The sequence below is a fragment of the Ornithorhynchus anatinus genome, chromosome 2 (genome assembly GCF_004115215.2).
Source record: "Ornithorhynchus anatinus isolate Pmale09 chromosome 2, mOrnAna1.pri.v4, whole genome shotgun sequence".
In the NCBI taxonomy this organism is placed as follows: domain Eukaryota; kingdom Metazoa; phylum Chordata; class Mammalia; order Monotremata; family Ornithorhynchidae; genus Ornithorhynchus; species Ornithorhynchus anatinus.
The window spans coordinates 153,236,775-153,264,369 of record NC_041729.1 but is presented as its reverse complement, the minus strand read 5'-3'; the positions used below and the strand labels follow the sequence as shown (position 1 = coordinate 153,264,369).

The 27,595-nt window shown below is 43.5% G+C and overlaps 1 protein-coding gene across 2 annotated transcripts in view; it reads left to right on the top strand.

The window, feature by feature from the left end:
* NELL2 (neural EGFL like 2) overlaps positions 1-27,595 on the top strand; it is a 350,325-nt gene that overhangs the window by 168,913 nt on the left and 153,817 nt on the right. For both annotated transcript variants that reach the window (XM_029058252.2, XM_029058251.2), the window contains exon 12: positions 13,772-13,900. In XM_029058252.2, coding sequence (XP_028914085.1) covers positions 13,772-13,900 — 129 coding nt within the window. The remainder of the gene's footprint in view (positions 1-13,771; positions 13,901-27,595) is intronic.

Sequence of the window (27,595 nt, the reverse complement as noted above, 5' to 3'; positions counted from 1 at the left end):
GGACTGGGAGTCAGAAGGTCACTGGTTCAAATCCCAGCTCTGCTACTTGTCTGCTTTGTGACTTTGGGGAAGTTACTTCATTTCTCTAAGCTTCACTTATATCATCTGTAAAATGGGGATTGAGATTGTGAGCCTAACATGAGACAGGGACTATATCTACCCCAATTTTCTTGTATCTACCCCAGTGCTTAGTATAGTGCCTGGCACACAGTGTCAAGTGGATATGTGCATAAGTGCATGGGGCTCGTTGGGGGACTTGGGGGTGGGTAAAAAAAAGAAGCAGGTCAGGGTAATAATAATAATGTTGGTATTTGTTAAGCGCTTACTATGTGCAGAGCACTGTTCTAAGCGCTGGGGTAAACACAGGGGAATCAGGTTGTCCCACGTGGGGCTCACAGTCTTAATCCCCATTTTACAGATGAGGGAACTGAGGCACAGAGAAGTGAAGTGACTTGCCCACAGTCACACAGCTGACAAGTGGCAGAGCTGGGATTCGAACTCATGAGCCCTGACTCCAAAGCCCGTGCTCTTTCCACTGCGCCACGCTGCTTCTCACGCCGAGGGAGTGGGAGAAGAAGAAAGGGGGGAACTTAGGGAAGGCCTCTTGGAGGATATGAGCCTTCAATAAGTCTTTGAAGTGGGGGAGAGTAATTGTCTTTCAGGTTTGAGGAGGAAGGGCTCATATGGCAAAGGGAGAACGTGGATGAACTGTCAGTGGTGAGATAGAAGAGATAGAGGTACAGTGAGTAGGCTGGCACTAGAGGAGTGAATTGTGCAAGCTGGGTTGCAGTAGAACAATGAGGTGAGGTAGGAGGGGGCCAGGGGATTGACTGCTTTAAAGCCAGTGGTGAAGAGGTTATGTTTGGTGTGGAGGTAGATGGGCAACCTCTAGTTTCGTGAGGAGTGAGGAGACATGACTTAAATGTTTCTGTAGAAAAATGATCCAGGCAGCAGAGTGAAGTATGGACTGGAGAGGGGAGAGAAAGGAGGCTGGGAAGTCAACAAGAAGGCTGATACAGTAATCAAGGTGGGAGAGGTTAAGTGATTGTATTAATGTAGTTTAGTTGGAGAGGAAAGAGTGGATTTTTGCGATGTTGTGAAAGTGTAACTGACAGGATTTAGTGCTGGGTTGACTATGTGGGTTTAATGAGAGAGAGGAGTCAAGGAGAATGCCAAGGTTACAGCTTGTGAGATGGGAAGGATAATGGTGACATTTACAGTGATGGGAAAGTCAGAGAGAGGACAGGGTTTGGATGGAAAGATAAGGAGCTCTGTTTGGACATGTGAAATCTGAGGTGACGGGAGGACAACCAAGTTGAGATGTCTTGAAGGCAGAAGGAACTGCGAGACTGCGGAGTAGGAGAGAGATCAGGGCTGGAAATGTAGATTTGGGTATCATCTGCACAGCTGTGGTAGTTGAAGCCGTGGGAGCAAATGAGTTCTCCAAGTCAGTGGATGCTGATGGAGAATAGAAGGAGATCTAGAACTGAGAATAAAAGATGTATTCAAAGAATCCAAACTGAGGGCTTTAAACATCCCATCATTCATTACAGCAACTGGTAAATAAATTAGAGGTACCCTTTCCCCTTGTATCCTTCATCATTCTGAAATTCCCAGTGCATTATTTTTATATTTTCTTACACTTTTGCTACTATAAAAAATGAACCACCTAGATAATCCATCATTATGATATTTTAAATTTAAATATCTTGGATTCAATACCATTAGAGTCTTCCTTGATTCATAAAATATTTTGTATCCTCTGGCATATATGTCCTGCAGTAGCACCCAAATAGATGTGCATTAGATTCTGTAGAGCCAGATAACAAACTTATACCAGGCAAGGTGAACATAGTTTTACTACTGTATGAAAGTATCAATTCTGCTGAAAAGGGTCTTCGGCATTCATGCATTTCATTTAGCATCGTTGAAAAATGACTGAACCAGGGACTCAGGCAAAAACAAGAGCTGATAAGAATTTATACATGATTGCTGTCATTGTTTATAAAATGCTCCATTTTTCTTTCATTTCATAGCCACCACTGAATAGGGTGAAATCCTTTTTATTCACAATTTTTTTGTCCACTTTCTCCGTAGACACATTCTTCCTGGCTGGTGCTTTCTGGAAAATTAAGTTAGATTAGAAGCATTTTGGTTTTGTAACATGAAGGTAATCTGCAGGAATACTTGAAGTTTGGAAAATTGTAGCACTACTCATTTCATTCAACTATAATTCAGGCGTCATGCAATCCGATAGGCATTTTGCAAGTTTATTCTCTTGCTTGGATAACTGCGGAATACATCCATATTGGAAATCTTCTTCCTTGAATCAAAGAATGTACCATTTCAAATACATAGAGTTACATAAAAAATAACATGGGTTCTAATCCCGGTCTGCCACTTGTCTGCTGTGTGACCTTGGGTAAGACACTTGACTTCTCTGTGCCTCAGTTACCTCATCTGTAAAATTGGGATTAAGACTGTGAGCCCCACGTGGGACAACCTGATTATCTTGTATCTACCCCAGTGCTTAGAACAGTACTTGGCACATAGTAAGCGCTTAATAAATGCCATCACTATTATTATTATTGTTATAATGACCTTCAGTGTTCCATCCCCATCTAAGGCAGAAAGTTGAGCTCAACTGTTGAAGGAAATTTTCCGGTAGGATCCAAAGAAGAACTTTCTATTAGAAAAGATTGTTAAGTGAAATGAATATTTGGATAGGGCTGTAGATTTCCCTTCTTGATTTATCTTCCAGAGTCTCCATATTTTTTTAATTGTATTTGATAAGCGCTTACTACGTGCCAGGCACTATACTAAACACTGAGGTAGATGCAAGCTAATCAGATTGGACACAGTCCCTCTCGCACACTGGGCTCACAATCTTAATCACCATTTTACAGACGAGGTAACAAAGGCACGGAGAAGTGAAGTGACTTACCCAAGGTCACATGGCAAACACGTGGTGGAACTGGGATTAGAACCCAGGCCCTTCTGGCTCTATCCACTAGACCACCCTGCTTCTCAATCCACGATTCTGGAATTCCCTGATTCTATAAGAGTGGAACAAAAAACAAGCTCTTTACAATAAATCAAACTCTGATTGGTTTAAGGCCCGAGGCAGTGGGAATTATGAAGGAAGTAGCAGCAGCCTGGGTGGAAAAGACAGCTGGTTATCTAGGATTAATAGTATTTATTGAGGCTCTATCGTTCAGAACACTGTAAAATGCAGTGTGGCAAAATTATTGCTCTCAAAGATTTATAATCTAATGAAGAGAGTTGATTCAAGGAAACCTGGGGCAGGCGTGAGGTGCTTGTGAGAAGCAGCGTGGCTCAGTGGAAAGAGCACGGGCTTTGGAGTCAGGGCTCATGAGTTCGAATCCCAGCTCTGCCACTTGGCTGTGTGACTGTGGGTGAGTCACTTCACTTCTCTGTGCCTCATTTCCCTCATCTGTAAAATGGGGATTAAGACTGTGAGCCACACGTGGGACAACCTGATTCCCCTTTGTCTACCCCAGCGCTTAGAACAGTGCTCGGCACATAGTAAGCACTTAACAAATACCAACATTATTATTATTATTATTATTGTGAAGCTGCGAGGTTTAGTAGATAGAGCACAGGCCTGGTAGTCAGAAAGACCTGGGTTCTAATCCTGGCTCCACCACATGTCTGCTGTGTGAACTTAGGTAAGTCACTTAACTTATCTGGGCCTCAGTGACCTCATCCATAAAATGAAGACTGAGACTGCGAGCTCCATGTGGGACTGAGACTGTGTTCAACTCAATTTGCTTGTACCTACCCCAAAGTTTAGAAGAGTGCTTGGCACATAGTAAGCGCTTAACAAGTACCATCATAACAATTATTAATAATTATTAGGAGGAGCAGGACATCTGGTCAGAGATTCCTTTGGGGAGGGCACATATCACAGATATGTATGTAAGTGATGAGGGCTGATGGTAGGATGGATAAAGGGTGTGAATACAAGTTTAACAACAACACAGAAAGGAGAGGGATTGGGGGAAATAAGCGCTTAATCAGGAGGCCTCTTGGAGAAGATGTGATTTTAATAAGGCTTTGAAGGGGGGGTAGTGATTGTCCATCAGATATAAAGGAGGAGGGAGTTCCAGTCCAGAGGCAGTGCTTGGACAGCGGATTGGTGGCAAGACAGATGAGATCAAGGTACATTGTGGAGGTTGTTGCTACAGTGAAGTGAGTGTTGTGGATTGTGGTAGGAAATCAGTGAGGTAAGATAGAAGGGGGCAAGGTGATTAAGTCTTTTAAGGTCGATGGCAAGGAGTTTCTGTTTGATGCAGAGGTGGATGGGGAGCAGTTGGAAGTTTTCGAGAAGTGGGGAAACATGGACTGAATTTTTTTTTGAAAAACAGACCGAAGTAAGGAATGGAGTGGTGGAGAGGTAGGAGGCAGGGAGATCAGTGAGGAGTCAGATGCAGTAATCCAGGCCTGATTATCTTCTTTTTAATGGTATTTACTAAGCACTTACTATATGCCACATACTACTAAGCACTGGGGTAAATACAAACTATTCAAGTTGGATGCAGTCCATGTCCCACAAGGTGCTGACATTATTAACCTCCATTTTCCGGTAACTGAGGCACAGGGAAGTGAAGTGACTTGCCCAAGGTAATGTAGCAGACAAGTGTCAGAGCCGAAATTGGAACCCGAATGCCTCTGATTCCCAGGCCTATGCTCCATCCAATAGGCCACACTGCTTCATATATTGTATTTACCCCATTACTTAGTTCAGTGCTTGGCACATAGTAAGCACTTAAAAAGTACCATTCCAAAAAAAAAAAAAGGGGCAGGATAGGATAAGCACTAAAATCAATGAAAATCAGTTTGGATGGAGAGGAAAAGGGATTGTAGTGACAATGTGAAAGTAGAACTAACAGGATTTGGTGACGGATTGACTATGTGGGTTGAATGAAAGAGATATTCATTCATTCAATTGTATTTATTGAGCACTTACTGTGTACAGAGCACTGTACTAAGCACTTGGAATGTACAATTCCGCAATAGAGACAATCCCTGCCCAACAACGGGCTCACAGTCTAAGATATGTAGAGGATAATGCCAAGGTTACAGGCTTGTTAGAGAGGATGTTGGTGCTGTCTACAGTGATGGGAATGTCAAGGGCAGGGCAAGGTTTGGGAGGGAAGATGAGGAATTCTGTTTTGGACATGTTAAGTTAGAGGTATAGGCAGGACATCAAGGAGAGATATCTTGAAGGCAGGAGGAAATATGAGACTGCAGAAAAGTAGAAAGATCAAGTCTGGAGATGGAGATTTGGGAATCATCTGTACAGAGGTGGTAGTTGAAGCCATGGGAGCGAATGAGTTCTCCAAGGAACTGGGTGTAGAGATGAAGAATAGAAGGGGACCCAGAAGTGAGCCTTGAGTGACCTACAGTTAGGAGTGGGATGCAGAGAAGCAGCCTACAAAAGAGTCTGTAAATGAATGGCCAGAGGAATAGGATGGGAAACAGGAGAGGACAGCATCTGGGAAGTAAAGGTTAGACATCGTATTCATGAGAAGGGGTGGTCAATATTGTCAGAGGCAGGTGAGTGGTCAAGGAGGATTAAGTTGGAATAGAAGCAGTTGGCTTTGGCAAGAAGGAGATCATTGGAGACCTTTGAGAGGGCAGTTTCTGTGGACTGAAGATGGTGGAAGCCAGATTGGAGAAGGTCACGGGGAGAATGGAGGAGAGGAAGTAGAGGCAGTGGGTGAAGACGATGGGATGCAGCATATTAATAATTATAATAATAATAATTGTGGTATTTGTTAAGCTCTTACTATGTGCCAAGCACCATTCTCAGCGCTGCGGTAGATACAAGGTAATCAGGCTGGACACAGTCCCTCTCCCTCATGAGGCTCCCTTTCTTAATCCCCATTTTACAGGTGAGGTAGCTGAGACACAGAGAAGTTAAGTGACTTGCCCAAAGTCACATAGCAGACAAGTGGCAGAGCCAGGTCTAGAACCCACATCCTCTGACTCCCAGGCCTGTGCTCTTTCCATAGGCCACAATTTTCTGAGGCTTTACTTTACTGTACCCCTAAAACATCTGCTCCGCCTTCCTTTGCTTTCAGTATCCCATTTTCTGCTCACTGAACTGCAATTGTTTAGGTATCCTGCTGTTGTTTGTTCTCAGCATGTGTCCTTCCCACAGTGTTGCAGCTCTGTAGAACAATAATTTTGTCTGCTACACTCTGACAGTATCCAGGATGCGCTGCCCATCTAGATTCAGTTTTATACTTTCTTCCCTATAATTGCATCATTGGTCAGTGTACTGTCTAAGACAGAAAATTCTGTGACAGTGTTTAGCTGACCATATACATGTTTGGTTGTAACTCTTTATTTCCTTCTGCAAGCTGATACATCACCTTGGTTTTGTTAGTTTTTTTTAGCTGTATCAAAGGGCAATAACGTCTGGCTGATTTGATGAAAGGGTTTACAAACATTTCCATCCTTGTGGGGGCAGTATGGCCTATTGGCTAGAGCACAGGCCTGAGAGTCAGAAGGTCATGGGTTCTTAGTCCAGCTCTACCACTTGTCTGCAGTGTGACCTTGGGGAAGTCACTTCACTTCTCTTGGCCTCAGTTACCACATCTGTAAAATGGGGATTGATATTGTGAGCCCCACATGGGACAGGGACTGTGTCCAACCCAATTTGCTTGTATCCACCTCACTGCTTAGTACAGTGCCTGGCACATAATTAAGCACTTAACAAATACCATAATTCTAGGGCACAGTCATCTGCATGTAGTGATTTTTTAATGACAATCTCTAAGAATTTGGATGTGCTTGGCCTCTGTTGAATTGGAAGAGGTTTGGAGAAGTGGGCAGATGCATTCTAACCCTTACATCCAGGATTCATTCATCCATTCAATCATATTTACTGATCACTTTTTGTGTGCATATTGCTGTACAAAGTGCTTGGGAGAGTACAATATAACAATAAACAGACATTCCCTGCCCTATCTTGCAGCTTGGTTGCATATAATAAATTAAACAGGACTTGATTCACTACAAATTTTTACTTAGCTCCACTGGCAAAGGAAATGAGTATTGTAGGCTATCCATAGCTCTGACTGTCTAGCTTTGTTGTCCTGAAGTAGTTACATAATCATTAAATCAATCGATCATATTTATCAAGCGCTTATTCAGTGCAGTTAACTGTACTAAGTGCTTGGGAGAGCACAAGATGACAGAGTTCGTAGACATGTTCTCCACCCACATGGAGGTTACAGTCTAGAGGGGGAGATGGACTTGAAAATAAATTAGGGATATATACGTAAGTGTTGTGGGGTTGAGGGTGGGGTGAATAAAGGGTAAAAATCCAAGAACATAACCTTGATGAACTTTCTACAATAGCTAAATTTTTTAAAGGAATTTTTAGGTATTAAATGTCTTTGAAAAGTCTCTGGAAACCAATCCATTGTTGCTGTATCTTGCCCTTTTCACCTATCTTGTGTACAGCACTCTGTATTTGAGACATCTAAAGTCACACTGTGATTTCTGGAGCATTTAGTTGACAATATTCTTGACATTCTTTAGAAGCAGATTCAGAAATACTCTGGTTATCATCTTGTGGACCCTGAAAAATAACACCATGCCTTAATCTGATCCTTAGCCTTTCTTCTTGAAGATGTGATGAAGGAGACATCTTTGAGAGTCTGTAGCATTTAGTCAGTGATTCATATACTTATGTAATTGCTTAAGCAGGGTGTGCTTTCCACCTTCTCAGTTATCAGCAGTGGATAGAGCACTGGCCTGGGAGTCAGAAGGACCTGGATTCTAATCCCAGTTCCGCTACTTGTCTTCTGTCACGGTTTGTCACAAATTCTACCTGTGCAGCAAGGAGAAAGGAGGGAGAAAGGTGCCTCCCTCCTTTCTTATTACTACAATTGACAGGAATGAAGGAATAAGAAGAAGGGCCACCAAAACGGCCTTCTTAAGGTTACCCAGCTATACCACTAACACTGGTATTTTCATTATACCTTTGCTCTTTTGCACTGGTACTTTTATTCATTCATTCATTCATTCAATAGTATTTATTGAGCGCTTACTATGTGCAGAGCACTGTACTAAGCGCTTGGGATGAACAAGTCAGCAACAGATAGAGACAGTCCCTGCTGTTTGACGGGCTTACAGTCTAATCGGGGGAGACGGACAGACAAGAACAATGGCAATAAATAGAGTCAAGGGGAAGAACATCTCGTAAAAACAATGGCAACTAAATAGAATCAAGGTGATGTACAATTCATTAACAAAATAAATAGGGTAACGAAAATATATACAGTTGAGCGGACGAGTACAGTGCTGTGGGGATGGAAAGGGGGAGGTGGAGGAGCAGAGGGAAAAGGGGAAAAAGAGGGTTAAGCTGCAGAGAGGTAAAGGGGGGATGGCAAAGGGAGTAGAGGGAGAAGAGGAGCTCAGTCTGGGAACGCCTCTTGGAGGAGGTGAGTTTTAAGTAGGGTTTTGAAGAGGGAAAGAGAATCAGTTTGGCGGAGGTGAGGAGGGAGGGCGTTCCAGGACCGCAGGAGGACGTGACTCAGGGGTCGACGGTGGGATAGGCGAGACCGAGGGACGGTGAGGAGGTGGGCGGCAGAGGAGTGGAGCGTGCGGGGTGGGTGGTAGAAAGAGAGGAGGGAGGAGAGGTAGGAAGGGGCAAGGTGATGGAGAGCCTTGAAGCCTAGAGTGAGGAGTTTTTGTTTGGAGCGGAGGTTGATAGGCAACCACTGAAGTTGTTTAAGAAGGGGAGTGACATGCCCAGATCGTTTCTGCAGGAAGATGAGCTGGGCAGCGGAGTGAAGAATAGACTGGAGCGGGGCGAGAGAGGAGGAAGGGAGGTCAGAGAGAAGGCTGACACAGTAGTCTAGCCGGGATATAACGAGAGCCCGTAACAGTAAGGTAGCCGTTTGGGTGGAGAGGAAAGGGCGGATCTTGGCGATATTGTAGAGGTGAAACCAGCAGGTCTCGGTAATGGATAGGATGTGTGGGGTGAACGAGAGAGACGAGTCAAGGATGACACCGAGATTGCGGGCCCGAGAGACGGGAAGGATGGTCGTGCCATCCACGGTGATAGAGAAGTCTGGGAGAGGACCGGGTTTGGGAGGGAAGATGAGGAGCTCAGTCTTGCTCATGTTGAGTTTTAGGTGGCGGGCCGACATCCAGGTGGAGACAACCTGGAGGCAGGAGGAGATGCGAGCCTGAAGGGAGGGGGAGAGGACAGGGGCGGAGATGTAGATCTGCGTGTCATCTGAGTAGAGATGGTAGTCAAAGCCGTGAGAGCGAATGAGTTCACCGAGGGAGTGAGTGTAAATGGAGAACAGAAGAGGGCCAAGAACTGACCCTTGAGGAACTCCAACAGTTAAAGGATGGGAGGGGGAGGAGGCTCCATAGAAGGAGACCGAGAATGACCGGCCAAAGAGGTAAGAGGAGAACCAGGAGAGGACAGAGTCCATGAAGCCAAGGTGAGATAAGGTATGGAGGAGGAGGGGATGGTCGACAGTGTCAAAGGCAGCAGAGAGGTCAAGGAGGATTAGAATGGAGTAGGAGCCATTGGATTTGGCAAGAAGGAGGTCATGGGTGACCTTAGAGAGAGCAGTCTCGGTAGAGTGGAGGGGACGGAAGCCAGATTGGAGGGGGTCTAGGAGAGAATGGGAGTTAAGGAATTCTAAGCATCGATTGTAGATAACTCGTTCTAGGATTTTGGAAAGGAAGGGTAGTAGGGAGATAGGGCGATAACTGGAGGGGGAAGTGGGGTCAAGAGCGGGTTTTTTTAGGATGGGGGAGACGTGGGCATGTTTGAAGGCAGAGGGGAAGGAGCCATTGGAGATTGAGTGGTTGAAAATAGAAGTTAAGGAAGGGAGGAGGGCAGGGGCGATGGTTTTAATAAGGTGAGAGGGAATGGGGTCCGAGGCGCAGGTGGAGGGGGTGGCACTTGCGAGGAGGGAGATCTCCTCTGAGGATACTGCAGGGAAGGATGGGAAAGTAGGGGAGGGGGTTGGTGAGGGGGAGGGGAGAGGCGGAGGGGTGACTTTGGGGAGCTCAGACCTGATCGTGTTGATTTTCGTGAGGAAATAGGTGGCCAGATCATTGGGGGTGAGAGATGGGGGAGGGGGAGGAACAGGGGGCCTAAGGAGAGAGTTAAAGGTCCGGAACAATCGGCGGGGGTGACGGGCATGGGTGTCGATGAGGGAGGAGAAGAAGTTTTGCCTGGCGGAGGAGAGGGCAGAGTTAAGGCAGGAAAGGATAAATTTGAAGTGTGTGAGGTCGGCTTGGTGCTTGGACTTTCGCCAGCAGCGCTCAGCAGCTCGAGCATAGGAGCGTAGGAGGCGGACGGAGGAGGTGATCCAGGGCTGTGGGTTAGTGGAGCGAGAGCGGCGGAGGGAAAGGGAGGCGAGAGAGTCGAGATGAGTAGAGAGGGTGGAGTTGAGAGCGGAGACCTGATCGTTGAGAGTGGGAAGAGAGAACAGGGCGGCAAGGTGAGGAGAGATGCTATTGGAAAGACGGATGGGATCGAGAGAGCGGAGGTCTCTGTGGGGCAGTAGCAAAGATTTGCAGGGGCAGGGAGTGTGAGAGATGAGGCAGGTGAGAAGGTTATGGTCAGAGAGAGGGATTTCAGAGTCGGTGAGGGAGGAGATAGTGCAGCGGTAGGAGATGACGAGATCGAGGGTGTGACCGAGTCGGTGAGTGGGCGCGGTATGGTGGAGGAGGAGGTCGGCAGAGTCGAGGAGGGATAGCAGGCGGGCGGCAGAGGAGTCGTCGGGTACATCCGTATGGATGTTGAAGTCTCCAAGGATCAGAGTGGGCAGAGAGAAGGAGAGAAGGAAGGTGAGAAAGGGGTCAAGGTGGTTGAAGAAGTCGGAGGTGGGACCGGGAGGGTGGTAGATGACAGCGACAAGTAACTGGAGGGGGTGGTAGAGGTGAATGATATAGTAACCCTGTAATGAATATGTCTCTTATTTTTGTTGTATCCTCCCAAGCACTTAACACAGTGCATTATATTCAGTGAGTACTCATCAATCAGTCATATTTATTGAGCACTTACTGTATGCAGAGCATTGTATCAATAAATACCAAATTAATCCATCAGTAGTATTTATTGAATGCTGACTGTATACAGAGCACTGTACTGTGAGCTTGGGAAAGTACAATAGGGAGGGTGGATATTGATAATAATAATAATAATTATTATAACAATAGTGGTATTTGTTAAGCATTTACTATGTGCCAGGCATTGTATTAAGCTATGGCGTAGAGCTAATTGGGCTAGATACAGTCCCTGTTCTAAGTGGAGATCACAGACTCAATCCCCATTTGACAGATGAGGTAACTGAGGCCCAGAGAAATGAGTGACTTGCCCAAGGTCACACAGCAGACAATTGGAAGAGCCTGGATTAGAACCCAGGTCTTCTGCCCCCCGGCCTATGTTCTATCCATTAGGCCACGCTGCTTCTTATTCCTGCCCCCAAGAGGCTTACAATACCATCACTACTCCTATTATAGCATCCCTTGGAGGATGTAACCATCATTGCTAAGATAAACACCATGGTAACCCCTACCTTCCCTCCCGCCACTTAGAATCTCCACTTCTGGCCTGCTTCATGCATACTAGTTCAGGGAAAAAAGCTGCTCCATGTGCTCTCAGACCCCTCCATAACTGCTGAGAAAAATCCCATGGTAACCACCTCTTTCTCTCCCATCACAAATGGTCCCTGATCTTGACTTGTTGGGTGCATGCCAGGCCGGGCATAAAAGCTGCTCCCTCACACTACCAGGCTCTTCCATCACCGCTATGAAAATCATCGGGGTAACTGCCGCCTTACCTGCCATCACCGAGGATTCCTCTCCCAGCATATTCCGTGCCTGCAGGGCTGGGGTTAATAGCTACTCCCTCATATTCTTGGACTCATCCACTGCCACTGAGTTGTGTCTATTTTGTCGAATTGTTTGTGTTGTGTTTTAATGTTTCAACACTCCTGATGTTCATTCATTCAATAGTATTTATTGAGCACTTATTATGTGCAGAGCACTGTACTAAGTGCTTGGAATGTACAAATCGGTAACAGATAGAGACAGTCCCTGCCCTTTGATGGGCTTACAGTTCAATCAGGGGAGACAGACAGACAATAACAATAGCAATAAATAGAATCAAGGGGATGAACATCTCATTAAAACAATAGCAAATAAATAGAATCAAGGTGATGTACATCGCATCAACAAAATAAATAGGGTAATGAAAATATATACAGTTGAGTGGATGAGTACAGTGCTGAGGGGAGGGAAAGGGAGAGGGGGAGGAGCAGAGGGAAAGGGGGGAAAAGAGGGTTAGCTGAGGGGAGGTGAAGGGGGGGTAGAGGGGTAACAGAGGGAGCAGAGGGAAAAGGGGGAGCTCAGTCTGGCAAGGCCTCTTGGAGGAGGTGAACTCTAAGTAGGGTTTTGAAGAGGGGAAGAGGGGAAGAGAATTAGTTTGGTGGAGGTGAGGAGGGAGGGCATTCCAGGTCCACGGGAGGACGTGGCCCAGGGGTAGACGGCAGATAGGCGAGAAGGGGGGACAGTGAGGAGGTGGGCGACAGAGGAGCGGAGCGTGCCAGGTGGGCAGTAGAAAGAGAGAAAGGAGGAGAGGTAGGAGGGAGCAAGGTGATGGAGTCTGCCTCTAATCCCTTCTTCTTAAACCTTAAACTTAAATCTTTTAGATTGTAAACCCCACAAGGGTCAGAGACAACGTTTAATTACCATCTGTATAGACTCTTCCAGCATTTAGGAGAGTGTTCAATATACAGCAACCACTTGATAAATGCTAGTTCTGTTACTGCTATTCATTCATTCATTCATTCAGTAGTATTTATTGAGCGCTTACTATGTGCAGAGCACTGTACTAAGCGCTTGGGATGAACAAGTCGGCAACAGACAGTCCCTGCCGTTTGACGGGCTTACGGTCTAATCGGGGGAGACGGACAGACGAGAACAATGGCGATAAACAGAGTCAAGGGGAAGAACATCTCGTAAAAACAATGGCAACTAAATAGAATCAAGGCGATGTACAATTCATTAACAAAATAAATAGGGTAACGAAAATATATACAGTTGAGCGGACGAGTACAGTGCTGTGGGGATGGGAAGGGAGAGGTGGAGGAGCAGAGGGAAAAGGGGAAAATGAGGGTTTAGCTGCGGAGAGGTAAAGGGGGGATGGCAGAGGGAGTAGAGGGAGAAGAGGAGCTCAGTCTGGGAACGCCTCTTGGAGGAGGTGAGTTTTAAGTAGGGTTTTGAAGAGGGAAAGAGAATCAGTTTGGCGGAGGTGAGGAGGGAGGTTGTAGCAGGGGTTCAGATTTGTTATTAAGACTCACTTCAGTCTGTTTAACTGCTCGATGTCTTCAACCTCACTAACATTTCATTTTGACAGACTGAAGTGTCAGGATGAATTGTTAGGGAATTTGAAGACACTGAGTAGCTGATTTCTTCTTAATATGGCAAGGGAAAAATTGCATTAAAGTCTTTGGGCCAATATTTCTACTCCTTGTAACTTGGTGGATTTATGCTTCGTATCATAGTGCTATCCGTTTGTTATTCCGTTTTTGAATTAGTGCTGAAATATTTTAAGTACCTTCAAAATATGTTATTTAGGGAAGAGCAGTCCATAGGTGTCCTTGAAATGAATGGAAAAACATGATCTCGGTATAAGCATCTAATTCTCCTCCACAGACTTTCTTCTTTTTAATATTAATTGCTTTCATTCTCTCTGCAGGTCATGACTTTTGTTCCGAAGGACATAAATGCATGGAGAATTCTGTCTGCCAAAATTTGAATGACAGAGCCGTCTGCAGCTGTCGAGATGGCTTCAGAGCTCTTCGAGAGGACAACGCCTACTGTGAAGGTAATCCTGCTAACGATGTGCAGTTCGGCTGGGTGAATTTCCTTGGATTACTGAATGCAGAATTTATTAATTTCATAAATTGTCAAGTTGACGGGCCCATTAAAAGCAGTGAATTTAATTTGCACCATGTTAATTAGCTAAAAATAATCTTTCACATTAAAGTTTTTCAGATGCATGCTCTATGTCAAAGTAATACATTAACATGTGAGTTCTCAAATTAGCAACAATGCTTCCATCAAGATTTCACCCCTTTTGTTCATAATTAGATGTTCAAATGACATAAAATTCATATATCGACCTATGATTATGGCTTTTAGTTAGAATTACAGTCAGAAATTTTTGGTTGATAAATTGAACTGATGGCAGTCAAAGTGGGGAGTAGACAGCAAATAAAGTACAAATTGTTACTTGTCTAGGGAATTTAAGCAATGTTGGAAATAGCACAGAGCACTCTAAAAAAACTGATGGACCCTTTCGTGGGCCAGACTTTGTCCCAGACTGGCTGATTTGGATATGGAACCTAGCCTCCATGTATACAATAGTGATGCAGATCAAATCAAATGAATATGACCACATTGCATTCTTTGGGCAGAATGGTCACAAATTTGGTGGTTTCTACTCTCTCCCCTATTAGTTTTCAACTGGGTTGCACTAAAACAGCCCTTAGTGTCATGATGAGCATTGCTCAAAAACGGTAGCAGGAAAGCAGGAGCTTTACTCTAGCACTTCTGAACTTATTCACACCCTCCTTAGCACTAATGTGTCTGCATGCTCTAGTTATTTAGAGCATGGGTCTGGGATTTAGAGGGGCCTGGGTTCCAATGCCAGCTCAGCCTCTTGTCTGCTATGTGACATTGGGCAATTCACTTCACTTCTCTGGGCCTCATTTACCTCATCTGTAAAATGGGGATTAAGACTGTGAACCCAGTGTGGGACAGGGACTGTGTCCAACCCGACAAATCTGTATCTACCCCAGTGCTTAGTACAGTGCCTGGCACAAAGTAAGCACTTAACAAGTACCACAGTTATTATTATTATTATTGTTATTATATGCCTTATATATTTATAAGTCTTTTTGTGTTTGTCTCCATGTTAGAATGTAAGCTCACTGTGGGCGGGGAATGAGTCTACCAACTCTATTATATTATTCTCTCCCGAGTGCTTAGTACAACACTCTGCATACAGGAAGTGCTCAATAAATACAATTGATTGATTGACTACAGCTTTTTCCTCCACTCCTCCTCCTTAGCAAAAAAGCAGTGATGGCCATTCCTGCTGCCCCTACCTATAGTTGGTAAAGACACTTGAGAGCATCTGGTACAGTTATTATGGCAAATCCATGCCCCATGGTAGGCTTCTGAGATACTCCTGCTGCTCCTAAATGCATTGACAGGATTCTATTTGACAAGGCAAAATATTTATTTATTCATTCATTCAATCATTTATTCAGCACTTACTATGTGCAGAGCACCGTACTAAGTGCTTGGAAAGTACAGTTCAGTAATTTATAGGAACAAAAGCAAGGTAAGGACACAATGGACATATCTGTCAATGGAAACTTTCAATAGATGTCAATATTTGGGGACAAACCCAAAGGAAGACAAGATTAGGGAGGGCAGAAGGTGAAGAAAGGCCTGGAAGTAATGAAAAGCCCTTCCACCCTATTTCTCTCACCTTCTTTTTCCTTTGTTCTTCCTCTCCATTCTCCTGGTCCATCCAGTGACTTGGTTTCTGTATCTTCTCTTTCTCCCCCTCATTTTTCTCGCTTTCCACCACACATATTCACTCTTCCCTCTTCTCTTTCTCCTTCTCTCTCTATCTTTACTACCCATCTCTTCCAGGCCTTTCTCCACCTTCCTCCCTCTCTAATCCTACCTCCTTTTGGGCCTGTCCCCAAATAATGATGCCTATTCAAAGTCTCCATTGACATAGATATGTCCACTATGTCCCTACCTCAGTTTTATTTCTATAAATATTTTGTCTTGTCAAGTAGAATTTGTTCTTCCCCAACCCTCAGCCCCCCTTGAGTACATATCCATAATTCATTTATGTTAATATTCATCTCTCCATCTACATAGTAAGCTCCTTGTGGGAATCCAAAAATGCCAACTCTATTGTTTTATACCTTCCCAAATGTTTAGTGCAATGCTCTGCACACAGTAAACACTCACTAATGATGGAGAATTGAAGGCGACCCAGAACTGAACCTTGGAGGATGTCCACAGTAAGTCGGTGGGAGGCAGAGGAGAAGTCCATAAAAGGGACTGAGAATGAGAAGTCAGAGAAAAAAGAGAACCGGGAGAAGACAGTGTCAGTGAAGCTGAATTGGATAACGTTACCAGGAGAAGGGGGTGGTTGACAGTATCAAAGGTAGCTGAGACGTTCAAGAGGATTAGAATGGAGTGGAGACCATTGGATTTGGAAGAAGGAGGTCATCTGTCACCTTCAAAATCATTTGTGACCATTTGTGATCTCCTTCTTTATTTACATGTTGAAAATTGTGGAGAATTAAGGTTCTAACAAGAGACCCTGTATTTGGGGGAAGGTACCTCAGCTAATTTTGTATGTCTGTGGTGTCTATATTAAATGCATTCTGTTTTCTGAATATCAGGCAATCTGGAAGTATGCCTCTAGGAGAAAGCTATCACTATCCTCTTCCCTATTCAGATTTTTCATTTGTTCACTCTACTTTTGATAACTGTTCTCCTCCCATTTAGCATTCTGTACTTAGAGATCTGCTGAAACTGATCCTACCACTCTTCGGTGGTTCAGTTTGGAATCCTAACCCTCAATTTACCCTCTCTCCATCAGCATCGTTGCTTGTTTGCCTAATCTTTTATGGATATATATTCTAATTAAAAGTTTGATTTCAATTCCTATTAGGTATAAGAAAAATGTATCTTCTACAGAAGTGATCAATATTTTTATGGAAAGGTACAACTGCAGGGTACTAAAAATGCACAAGAGTGGCTCTTGGAATAGTGACAATAGATTCCCAGTAACGTAGAAGCAGTAACGTAGAAGCTTAGAAATACTGGTAATATATACCAGCCTTGAGAAAGCCCCATGCAACGTTAAGCTTTCTTCCAACCACCTCTTCCCTCCCTCCAACCCTCTGGCCACTAAGTCCTCATTACCCCTTACTTCCTCTCCCTTCTTTGTCGCTCTTGCACTTCTATCTATGTCCTTTAAGCACTTGCTGTTCACCCCCAGTCCTATAATACTTATGCCCAAATAGACTGCAAGCTCCTTGTGGACAGGGACCTGTCTACCAAATCTGTTGTATTGCACTCTCCCAGGTGCTTAGTACAGCGTTTGGCACAGAGTTCATGTTCAAGATATAACACTGATTGATTGAATTCCTGCAACACACTGTATTTGGCTAGAATTTGAGGACAGGAACACAAATTGTCAGAGTCCACTTAATCAAGAAAGGCTTAGCTTTAAGGGAAATTGTTCTATTCCCATGTAACCCTTTTAGTAGTGATAGAATTAGGAGTAGCAGTAATGGTGTTTATTGAAAACTCCTGTTTTTTTATGGAATTGGTTAAGCAGCATGGCTCAGTGGATAGAGCACGGGCCTGGGAGTCAGAAGTTCATGGGTGCTAATCCCAACCCTGCTGCTTGTCTGCTGAGTAGCCTTGGGAAAGTTGCTTCACTTCTCTGTGCCTCAGTTATCTCATCTGTTAAATGGGGATTGAAAAGGGGCTGTGTCCAACTCAATTAGCTTGTATCCACCCCATCGCCTAGTACAGGTACGGTGCCTGGCACATAATAAGCACTTAACAAACACCACAATTGTTATTACAGTTATTATGAAAGACTTAATAAGTGTCAGGCACTCTACTAAGCACTGGCATAGATACGAGCTAATCAGTTGGTCGGGTCCATATCCCACTTGGGGCTCACAGTCTTAATCCCCATTTTACAAACAAGTTGATTGAGGCACAGAGAAAATAAGTGACTTGCCCAAGGTCACACAGCAAAGTGGCAGAGCCACAATTAGAATACAGGTTCTTCTGACTCTCAGGCCCATGCTCTATCTAGTAAGACTTGCTGCTTCTCTAAAGCTCTGTACAAACCCCTTGGGAAGTAGTGTTAATAATAGCAGAAATAATAGCATTTTCAGAGGTCGTGAGTTCAAATCCTGGCTCTGCCACTTGTCAGCTGCGGGAGTGTGGGCAAGTCACTTCACTTCTCTGTGCCTCAGTTACCTCATCTGTAAAATGGGGGATGAAGACTGTGAGCCTTATGTGGGACAACTTGATTACTCTGTATCTACCCCAGCACTTAGAACAGTGCTCTGTACATAGTAAGCGCTTAACAAATGCCAACATTATTATTAGAGAAGCAGTGTGGCTCAGTGGAAAGAGCACGGGCTTTGGAGTCAGGGCTCATGAGTTCGAATCCCAGCTCTGCCACTTGTCGGCTGTGTGACTGTGGGCAAGTCACTTAACTTCTCTGTGCCTCAGTTCCCTCATCTGTAAAATGGGGATTAAGACTGTGAGCCCCACGTGGGACAACCTGATTCCCCTATGTCTACCCCAGCGCTTAGAACAGTGCTCGGCACATAGTAAGCGCTTAACAAATACAACATTATTATTATTATTATTATTGAGCACTATGTGAAGCAGTAGTCTGTATTAGGCACTTGGCAAGTACACAATAATGAAATGACATGTCCCCTGCCCACAGAGGGCTTATACTCTATCAACGTTGACAAACACAGTGATAAAAATTAATAATAATTGAAGTACTTGTTAAGCACTTACTATGTGTCAAACACTGATCCAGGCGCTGGGGTAGATACAAGGTAATCAGGTTGCCTCACGTGGGGCTCACAGTCTTAATCCCCATTTTAAAGATGAGGTAACTGAGTCCCAGAGAAGTTAAGTGTCTTGCCCAAGGTCACTCAGCAGACAAGTGGTGGAGTGGGGATTAGAACCCAGATCCTCTGACTCCCAAACCTGTGCTCTTTCCACTAAGCCATGCTGCTTCTCTGTATTATGTGTTGTAATGCATTGTACTGTAATGTATTATTATATATTGCAAGCATAGCAATATTTACCACCCTATCAAAATAAACAAATGCATGAGGCTAAGGCTGGGCAACTGGAATTCCTTAGCCCCAAATCTCTATTCTGAGCCCGTATGATCTTTTCAGCAGAGCTTGCTGTGGGCAAGGAATGTGTCTGTTCTTTGTTATATTGTACTCTCCCAAGCATTTACTACAGTGCTTTGCACTTAGTAAATGCTTATTACATACAACTGAATTGAAATGAACTGTACTGATTTAAGGCAAACCTAAATATAGACTCAGTGAAGTTAGTTTAAAGACAATGCCTTGAGAATTTTTGTTTTGCGATCTATTTAATTGGAGTAAAATTAAATAGATTAATTAATTAAATCAGTTACCTCATCTTTAAAATGGGGATTAAGACTGCCACGTGGGGCAACCTGATAACCTTGTATCTATCCCTGCGCTTAGAACAGTGCTTGACACATAGTAAGCGCTTAACAAATACCATCATTATTAAAGGACCTAAACACTCTCAAAATCTAGTTGCACAAAAAGCCAATTCCACTGTTGCTACTAGTTCTTAGCCGCATCCACTATCCAATATACAGAAAACATACCCAGTTCAGAGCCTCTAAGGCACTATTTTTAAAGGGCATGTCAAAGTGGTCTGATGAGTCACGCTAAATGATGGAAACCAGAAGAAAAATCATCCAAAACAGAAAAAGCACCCAGAGCACATAAATAATAAAGGCATTAGAGTTTCAATCAATCAGAACTGGTCTTACCTCAGACCATTTTGACACTATAAAATCATCAAACTGTTTAGATTACTTGATTATATCCGCACTATAAATCTATACATTTTGATTTTACTATGGATTTTTTTGGATAGAAAAATATTTTCACTGGGTAGGAAAGAAAATCTGGATTTTTGAAGCAATATAGATTCTTATCTTCCATGGTGTAAATTCCTCAATTCCCCTCAGATCTTATGTCTTTAGCTATCCATTTCAAATAGACTGAGACATTGCCATTTTCTCTCTGCCATGTTTCTGCTTCCTACATGCTGATCTGAGGTAGAACATGCTTCTTCCATACTCTTTTATCTCCTTTCCTATCCTTCCAGATCCCTTACTGATCCTTTGTCATATTTCACTGGGGTGTAGATGTGATGCGAAAAAAGTCAAACATACCTAGAGTAGTAATATCATCATCATCATCATCATCATCAATAGTATTTATTGAGTGCTTACTGTATGTAGAGCATACTTGGAGAGTACATTCCCCATCCACAATGAACTTTCAGTCTAGAGAGTAATAGTGGTCATATTATCATTATTATTAGTAGTAGTAGTTGAATTCATTGAGTATCTTCTTGATGCAATATTTTGTACATGATTTCCCCCTCCTATTTAGAGCGTGTGTCTAAGTGGGACAAGGAATGTAGCAAACATGATTATCTTTTCTTCACCCCAGTGTTCAATACAGTGTTTGACACATAATCAGCACTTAAAAATTACAATTATTAATTATTATTTATTACTTGGGAAGGGCAGAATACAAGGTGGCACATTCCTGCACTCAAAGAGTTTACACTCTAGTAAGGAAAACAAACATAAAACATCCCTTTTAAACAGGTGGCAACCCCTCGATTTAAAATCATGCCCTTTCAGTGGGGAATTGTTTCCCCGTTACCATTTGTACAACTTTTCTATTGAACCGAGAAACCCCACAGTTCAGGAAATGAAAGTATTCTCTTTCAACTGCACCTGTTTTCATTTAACTATTAAATACTTGACCTAATTTTAGCACGGATGAAAAGCCAAGTAGAGATTGTTCCTAGAAGAATAATCAGGATTCAGCATTCTTCAACAATTAATGCGGGTATAAATTTAGATTTTCTCTGAAATGGAAATAAAATCTTTAGACCACTCAGAAAGAAGTTGTTTCTTGGGATTCAACAAACTTTAATGAGCTGAGCGCTATATAAATAACCCATTCAGGAAGTCATTTTAAGACAAACTATTTCCAGCTATTACAGGGATTTACTGTGAAATTACAGATGCTTATTTCTTAGCTATCTCATAATTAATTCATTTAATAGGGTATAATGGTAAAACAAGTAATTGCATACTGTTAGCTATCAAACACGAGAGCACCCTAAGAGACAATCAGGAAGAATGGTATTGCTAATATACTTGCTCTTAAGCGTGCATATATAAAGAGGAGTGGTATAAAGTGAGCCTGAGAGTTTTACTCTCAATTAGAACCAAGGGTCCCAAGAAAGTTAGTAGAAACTCTGTATCAGAGGGGGAATAGAAAGCTAGAACCTTGTACCCTGAGAGATTAATTACTGAATTGTAGTATGTGTGGGAGTTGCCCAAATATAGTGTGTAAGAATCCACTGTGAGGTCATAAGATTTTCTTAAAACAGCAATAATAATAATATAATAATAATAGTTATGGTATTTGTTATGCATTTACCATGTGGTGAGCGCTGTTCTAAGCTCTCGGGTAGATATAAGGTAATCAGGTTGTCCCACGTGGGGCTCACAATCTTAATCCCCATTTTACAGATGAGGTAATTTGGGCACAGAAAAGTTAAGTGGCTTGCCCAAGATCACACAGCAGACAAGTGGTGGAGCTGGGATTAGAACCCATGGCTTCTGATTCCGAAGTCCATGCTCTTTCCACTGAGCCATGCTGCTTCTCCGAATCAAAACCAAGGTTACGAAGTAGAGGATCCTTCGTGGCATTTCCTACTCAGTTTCTAATGGCTTTTATTGAGTGATCCATCTTTAATCAAATCTGGATGTTTCTGTTAAAATGTATTTATGGATTAAAATGGCATTGATAATCAAGTGTATTTATTGAACACTTACTGTGTGCAGAACACTGTATTAAGCTCTTGGGAGAGTACAATACAGCAATAAAAAGACACATTCCCTGCCCACAACAAGCTTACAGTCTTGAGGGCAAGACAGACATTGATATAAATAAAGAAACTATGGATATGTACATAAGTGCAGAGTGGCTGGGAGGGGGGATGAATACAGAGAGCAAGTCAGGGTGACACAGAAAGGAATGGAAGAAAAAGAAAATAGGGCTTGGACAGGGAAGGACTCTTAGAGGAGATAATGATGTAATAATAATACTGTTGGTATTTGTTAAGCGCTTACTATGTGCAGAGCACTGTTCTAAGCGCTGGGGTAGATACAGGGTAATCAGGTTGTCCCACATGAGGCTCACAGTTAATTCCCATTTTACAGATGGGGTAACTGAGGCACAGAGAAGTTAAATGACTTGCTCACAGCTGACAAGTGGCAGAGCCGGGAGTTGAACACATGACCCCTGACTCTGAAGCCCAGGCTCTTTCCACTGAGCCACTCTGCTTCCCCAACTTCAATAAGGCTTTGAATGGAGGGAAAGTAATTGACTGTCAGATATAAAGAGGCAGGTCATTCCAGTACAAAGGCAGGACATGGGTGAGAGATTGGCTGACAGACAAGATCTAGGTAGAGAGGAGTGAGCTGTACAGGCTGGGATAGTAGGAGAGCAGCAGGGTGAGGTAGGCGGTGATAAGATGATTGAGTGCTTGGAAGCCGATGATAAGGAGTTTCTGTTTGAGGTGGATGCGCAACCACTAGAGTTTCTTGAGGTGTAGGGATACATGGACTGTACCTTTGTGGAGAAACATGATCCAGGGAGCAGAGCAAAGTATAGACTGGAGTGTGGAAAGACAGAAGACAGAGAGGTCAGCAAGGAGGTTGATACGGTAATCAAGGAGGCTTAGGCTAAGTGCCTGGATTAACGTAGCAGTTTAGATGGAGAGGAAAAGGCAGATTTTAGTAATGTTGTTAAGACTGTACCAACAGGATTTAGTGATAGATTTAATATGTGGGTTGAATGAGAGAGCAGAATAAAGAATAATTCCAAGATTCTGGGCTTGTGAGAGAGGAAGGATGGAGGTCCTGTCTACAGTGATGGGAAAATCAGTTTGAGGTCAGGGTTTGGGTGGGAAGATAATAAATTCTGTTTTGGAAATGTTAAGGTTGAGGTGATGGCAGGGCATCCAAGTAAGAGATGTTTTTAAGGCAACAAAAGATGCAAAACTGCAGAGAGGGAGAGGGATCAGGGCTGGAGATGCAGATGGGGGATAATCTACATAGAGGATATGGGAGTGAATGAGTTCTCTAAGGGAGTGGGTATAGATGGAGTATAGAAGGAGACCCAGAACTCAACTGAACCTTGAGGGACACCCACAATTAAGGGGTGGGAGGCAAAGGAGGAGCTAGTGAAAGGGGCCAAGAATAAATGGTCAGAGAGATAGGAGGAGAACCGGGAGAGGACAGTGTCAGTGAAGCTGTGGTTGGATAATGCTTCTGAGAGAAGGGGATAGTTGACAGTGTCAAAGGCAGCTGAAAGGTAAAGGAAGATTAGGATGGAGTAGAGGTCAATGGATTTGGCAAGAAGATCATTTGTGACCTTTGAGAGGGCAGTTTTTGTGGAGTGAAGGGGACCAGAGCCAGATTAGAGAGGGTTGAGGAGAGCATTGAAGGAGAGGAATTTGAGACAGTAGGTGAATAATTGTTATAGATCATGTTTTGAGGATTTCTCTGTTTTTCATTACTGGGATGTGGAACTTAGACTTCCATGCATCCTCCACTGATTTTGTGTGTAAAGTATCAAGTTAAGGTTAATAGATCTAAAATATAGGCAAAGTAACATTTTGACAGCCAAACTTGGATTACCAGTTCTTCCATTCTCATTCAACATTGTATGTTATGCCTGGCTTTCAGTCTTACCGCCTGAAAAACAATTTTCATTTATTTATGACTAACATGGTATTAGTTATTGAAATCAGGCGACAAACATTCACTGAACCCTATTATCTCTCTGTTCTGTATCTGAGGGTGGGCGTTTGTCACCTGCTGCTTGGGGATGAGTTCGAGGATTGGCATGGCGAGGGTGAGAGTCTGGAATCAGAAAGGCTGAGCTACGCAAAATTTTATTCTATATGGAGAATTCAACTTGCCTTTTGGGAGGAATATGCTTATTTTAGTTATCACACGCAGGGAATTGAACTTCCCTCTCAGGAGGAATGCACTAGCTCCCACCTGCCAATGTAAATAGGAATTCACTTATGCTTTAAAGTCATGTGATGAAACATCCTACCTTCCAGCCCCATGAGGATTTAGCAGGACACTCACGTATGCCCCGACCCCTCACTTGGTGAAGGCAGGTCAGAGGCGACATGTAGCTGGCTGCTGCAAATCTCAATCCACTGCTCATAACATCAGAGGTAGGAGGAATTTATTACCTATCCTTCCAGGCTGTTCAGGCTTCCGGTTTCCATTTGTCCAATCCCCAACCCAGCCCTAACACTAATAATAAATACTATTACTAATGATGATGACGATAGCATTTGTTAAGCGATTACTATGTGCCAATACTGTTCTAAGCACTGGAGTAAATACAGGGTAATCAGGTTGTCCCACGTGGGGCTCACTGTCTAAATCCCCATTTTATAGCTGAGGTAACTGAGGAACAGTGAAGTTAAGTGACTTGCCCAAAGTCAAACAACTGGCAAGTGGCAGCACTGGGATTAGAACCCATGGCCTCTGACTCCCAAGTCCATGCTCTTTCCACTAAGCCACACTGCTTCTCTATCACTAGGATAAGATAGTTGAAGGCAAGGTGATTGAGGGGTTTAAAGCTGATGTTAAGGAGTTTCTGTTTGATGTGTGGTAATAATAATAATAATGTTGGCATTTATTAAGTGAATACTGTGTGCCAAGCACTGTTCTAAGTGCTGAGCTAGATACAGGGTAATCAGGTTGTCCCACGTGATGCTCACAGTCTTAATCCCCATTTTACAGAGGAGGTAACTGAGGCACCGAGAAGTGAAGTGACTTGCCCAAAGTCACACAGCTGACAAGTGGCAGAGCAGGGATTAGAACCTATGACCCCTGACTCCTAAGCCAGTGCTCTTTCTGTTGCGCCACGTTGCTTACCTACTTAGCTGCTGAGCCACTGGAGATTCTTGAGGAGTAGGGAAACATGGACTGAACATTTTCTTAGAAAAATGATCTGAGCAGCGGAGTTAAGTATTTACTGTAGTGGGAGAAACAAGAGTCAGGTCAGTCTGCAAGGAGACTGATACCTAAATTAAAGTGGTATAGTAGTTTAATGTGAGAGCAGTTTGGAAGGAGAGGCAAGGGTGGAATTTAGAAATTTGGTGAAGGTTGAACTTACAGGATTTAGTGATAGATTGAATATCTGGGTTGAATGAGAAAGAGGAGTCATGGATAATGCCAAGGTTATGGACATGTGAGTCAGAAAAGATGATGGTGCTGTCTACAGTTATGGGAAAATCAGGTGGAGGACAGGGTTTGGATGGGAAGACAAGAATTCAGTTTTGGACATGGTAAGGTTGAGGTGTTGGTGGGACATCCAGGAAGAGATGTCTTGAAGGCAGGAGGAAATACAAAACTGCAGAGAGGGAGAGAGTTCAGGGCTAGAGATGTACAGTGGGAATCACCTGCATAGAGGTGGTAGTTGAAGCCATAGGAGTGAATTAGTTCTCCAAGGGAGTGGGTGTATATGGAAAATAGAAGAGGACTCAGAACTGAACTTAAAGGGACTCCTACAGTTAGGGGGTGGGAGGCATGGAGGAGCCCATGAAGGAGAGTGACAATAAGTGGCCAAAGAGTTGAGGAGAACCAGAAAGGGACAGTGTCAGTGAAGCTGAGGTTGGTTAATGTTTCTAGGAGAAGGAGATGGTTGACAATGTCGAAGGGGAGAAGAGGAGAAGATAGCCGAGGGGTAGAGGAGGATTAGGATGTTTTAGAGGCCATTGAATTTGGCAGGAGGAGATCATTTGCAATCTTTGAGAGGCTGGTTTCTGTAGAGTAATAGGGATGGAAGCCAATTTGGAGGGGATGGAGGGGAGAATTGGAGGAGAGGGACTTGAGACAGTGGGTGTCGACAACATGTTCGAAGGAGATGTCGGGTGGAGCTGCAACAGGATAACAGGGATGGGGTGGGGGAGGATAGTGGAGGTGGGGCAAGGCGTGGGGTGGGGTTGGATGGATGGGGAGGAGGAGGGGTGCTGAGAAGGAAGGACAGGTCTGGATTGATTTCAGAGTAGAGATTGAGGGGTCATGGTGAGGTCAGAGAAATTTAAGGAGTGTAGGTGAGGTTATCAACAGCAATAACTGCTTAGACAAGTGGTTTCCTTCCTTGGTCCTTGAGAGTGAAGAGGTGAATGCTTGGGAGCAAACTGCAGGCTGAGTTGATGTAAAAGCAGGTAGCTGTTGATACGTAAAAATCCAGGTCCTTGTCACCTGGCTGTCTGGTGTTCTCCACTGTGGATTCAGGCAGGGCTGCAGGGAGAGGGAAGATGAAGGAATGACTACTTTTCATCCACAGGAGTTCACTTGAGGCAGCTTGTTAGAGAGATCTCAGTGTCCTTGGGCAGATCTCTACTCCAGATGTTTGGTGTGTTCAAAATATTTTATTGCCTCCTTTCTTCGGATCTTAAAATTCTATCAATCTCAAAAAGTTCAATATAAATCCTTTGGAGAAAAATGATAAAAAGCAACAAGGGTACCTATTTTATCTCAGGATTGTCTAAATCAAATCCACATATTTTCATTATATCTGTATTAAGTAGTGCATCACATACAGCTAGCAAATGCTTGTTGTTTACTAATATAATCCTCAATTGGTTAGTTAAGAAGCATTTATTGATGCCTGCAACATTCATAGCACTGTACTGGGAGCTTAGGGATATGTTTTAAAGATTAGACATGGTCCCTGCAGTTAGAGAGCACACAATTTATTATAGGAAACAAGGTAGAAAATGTCCAATTAGCATATACACGTACACATAGACACAATAGCTACAAGAGTGCATGGAGTAGAAGGAAGGAGATTGGGATTTGACGGGAGGCATAGAATGCACATGGGATTCTATGGAAGAAAACTTCAGGGGAGGTCCTATCTGGAGTGGTGATTAGGACAAGAACAATAAGTATAAAAAATAATAATAATACTGTTTTTAAGCACTTACTATGTGTCATACACTGTTTGAAGCATCTGAGTAGATACAAGTTAATCCAGTTGGACACAGTCCCTGTCCCACATGGGGCTCAAAGTCTAAGAAGGAGGGGCAACGGACATTTAAACTCCATTCTACAGATGAGGAAACAGGCACAGAGGAGGTAAGTGACTTGTTCCAAGTCACACAGCAGGCAATTGGCAGAGCTGGAATTAAGGGCCAGATGGGCCATGGAGGACTAAGGAAGGCTGTTCTGTGTTTTTGAAAGCTTCTCAACAGGCTGTGAACCATCATATCTTTGCATGACTGTGTACTAACCATTGGACCTGGAGGCCCCCATGAAAGAAGACATGATGATCACGAGACTTTACACAAACAATACAGCCTAGTGGACCGATGATAAATAGAACTTGTCTGCTGTGTGACCTTGGGCAAGTCACTTAATTTATCTGTGCCACAGATCCCTTGTCTGTAAAATGGGGATTAAGACTGTGAGCCCCTTAGTAACTTTATCTACCACAGTACAGTGCCTGGCACATAGTAAGCGCTTAAAAAATATTCATTCATTCAATAATATTTATTGAGTGCTTATATGTGCCAGAGCACTGTATTA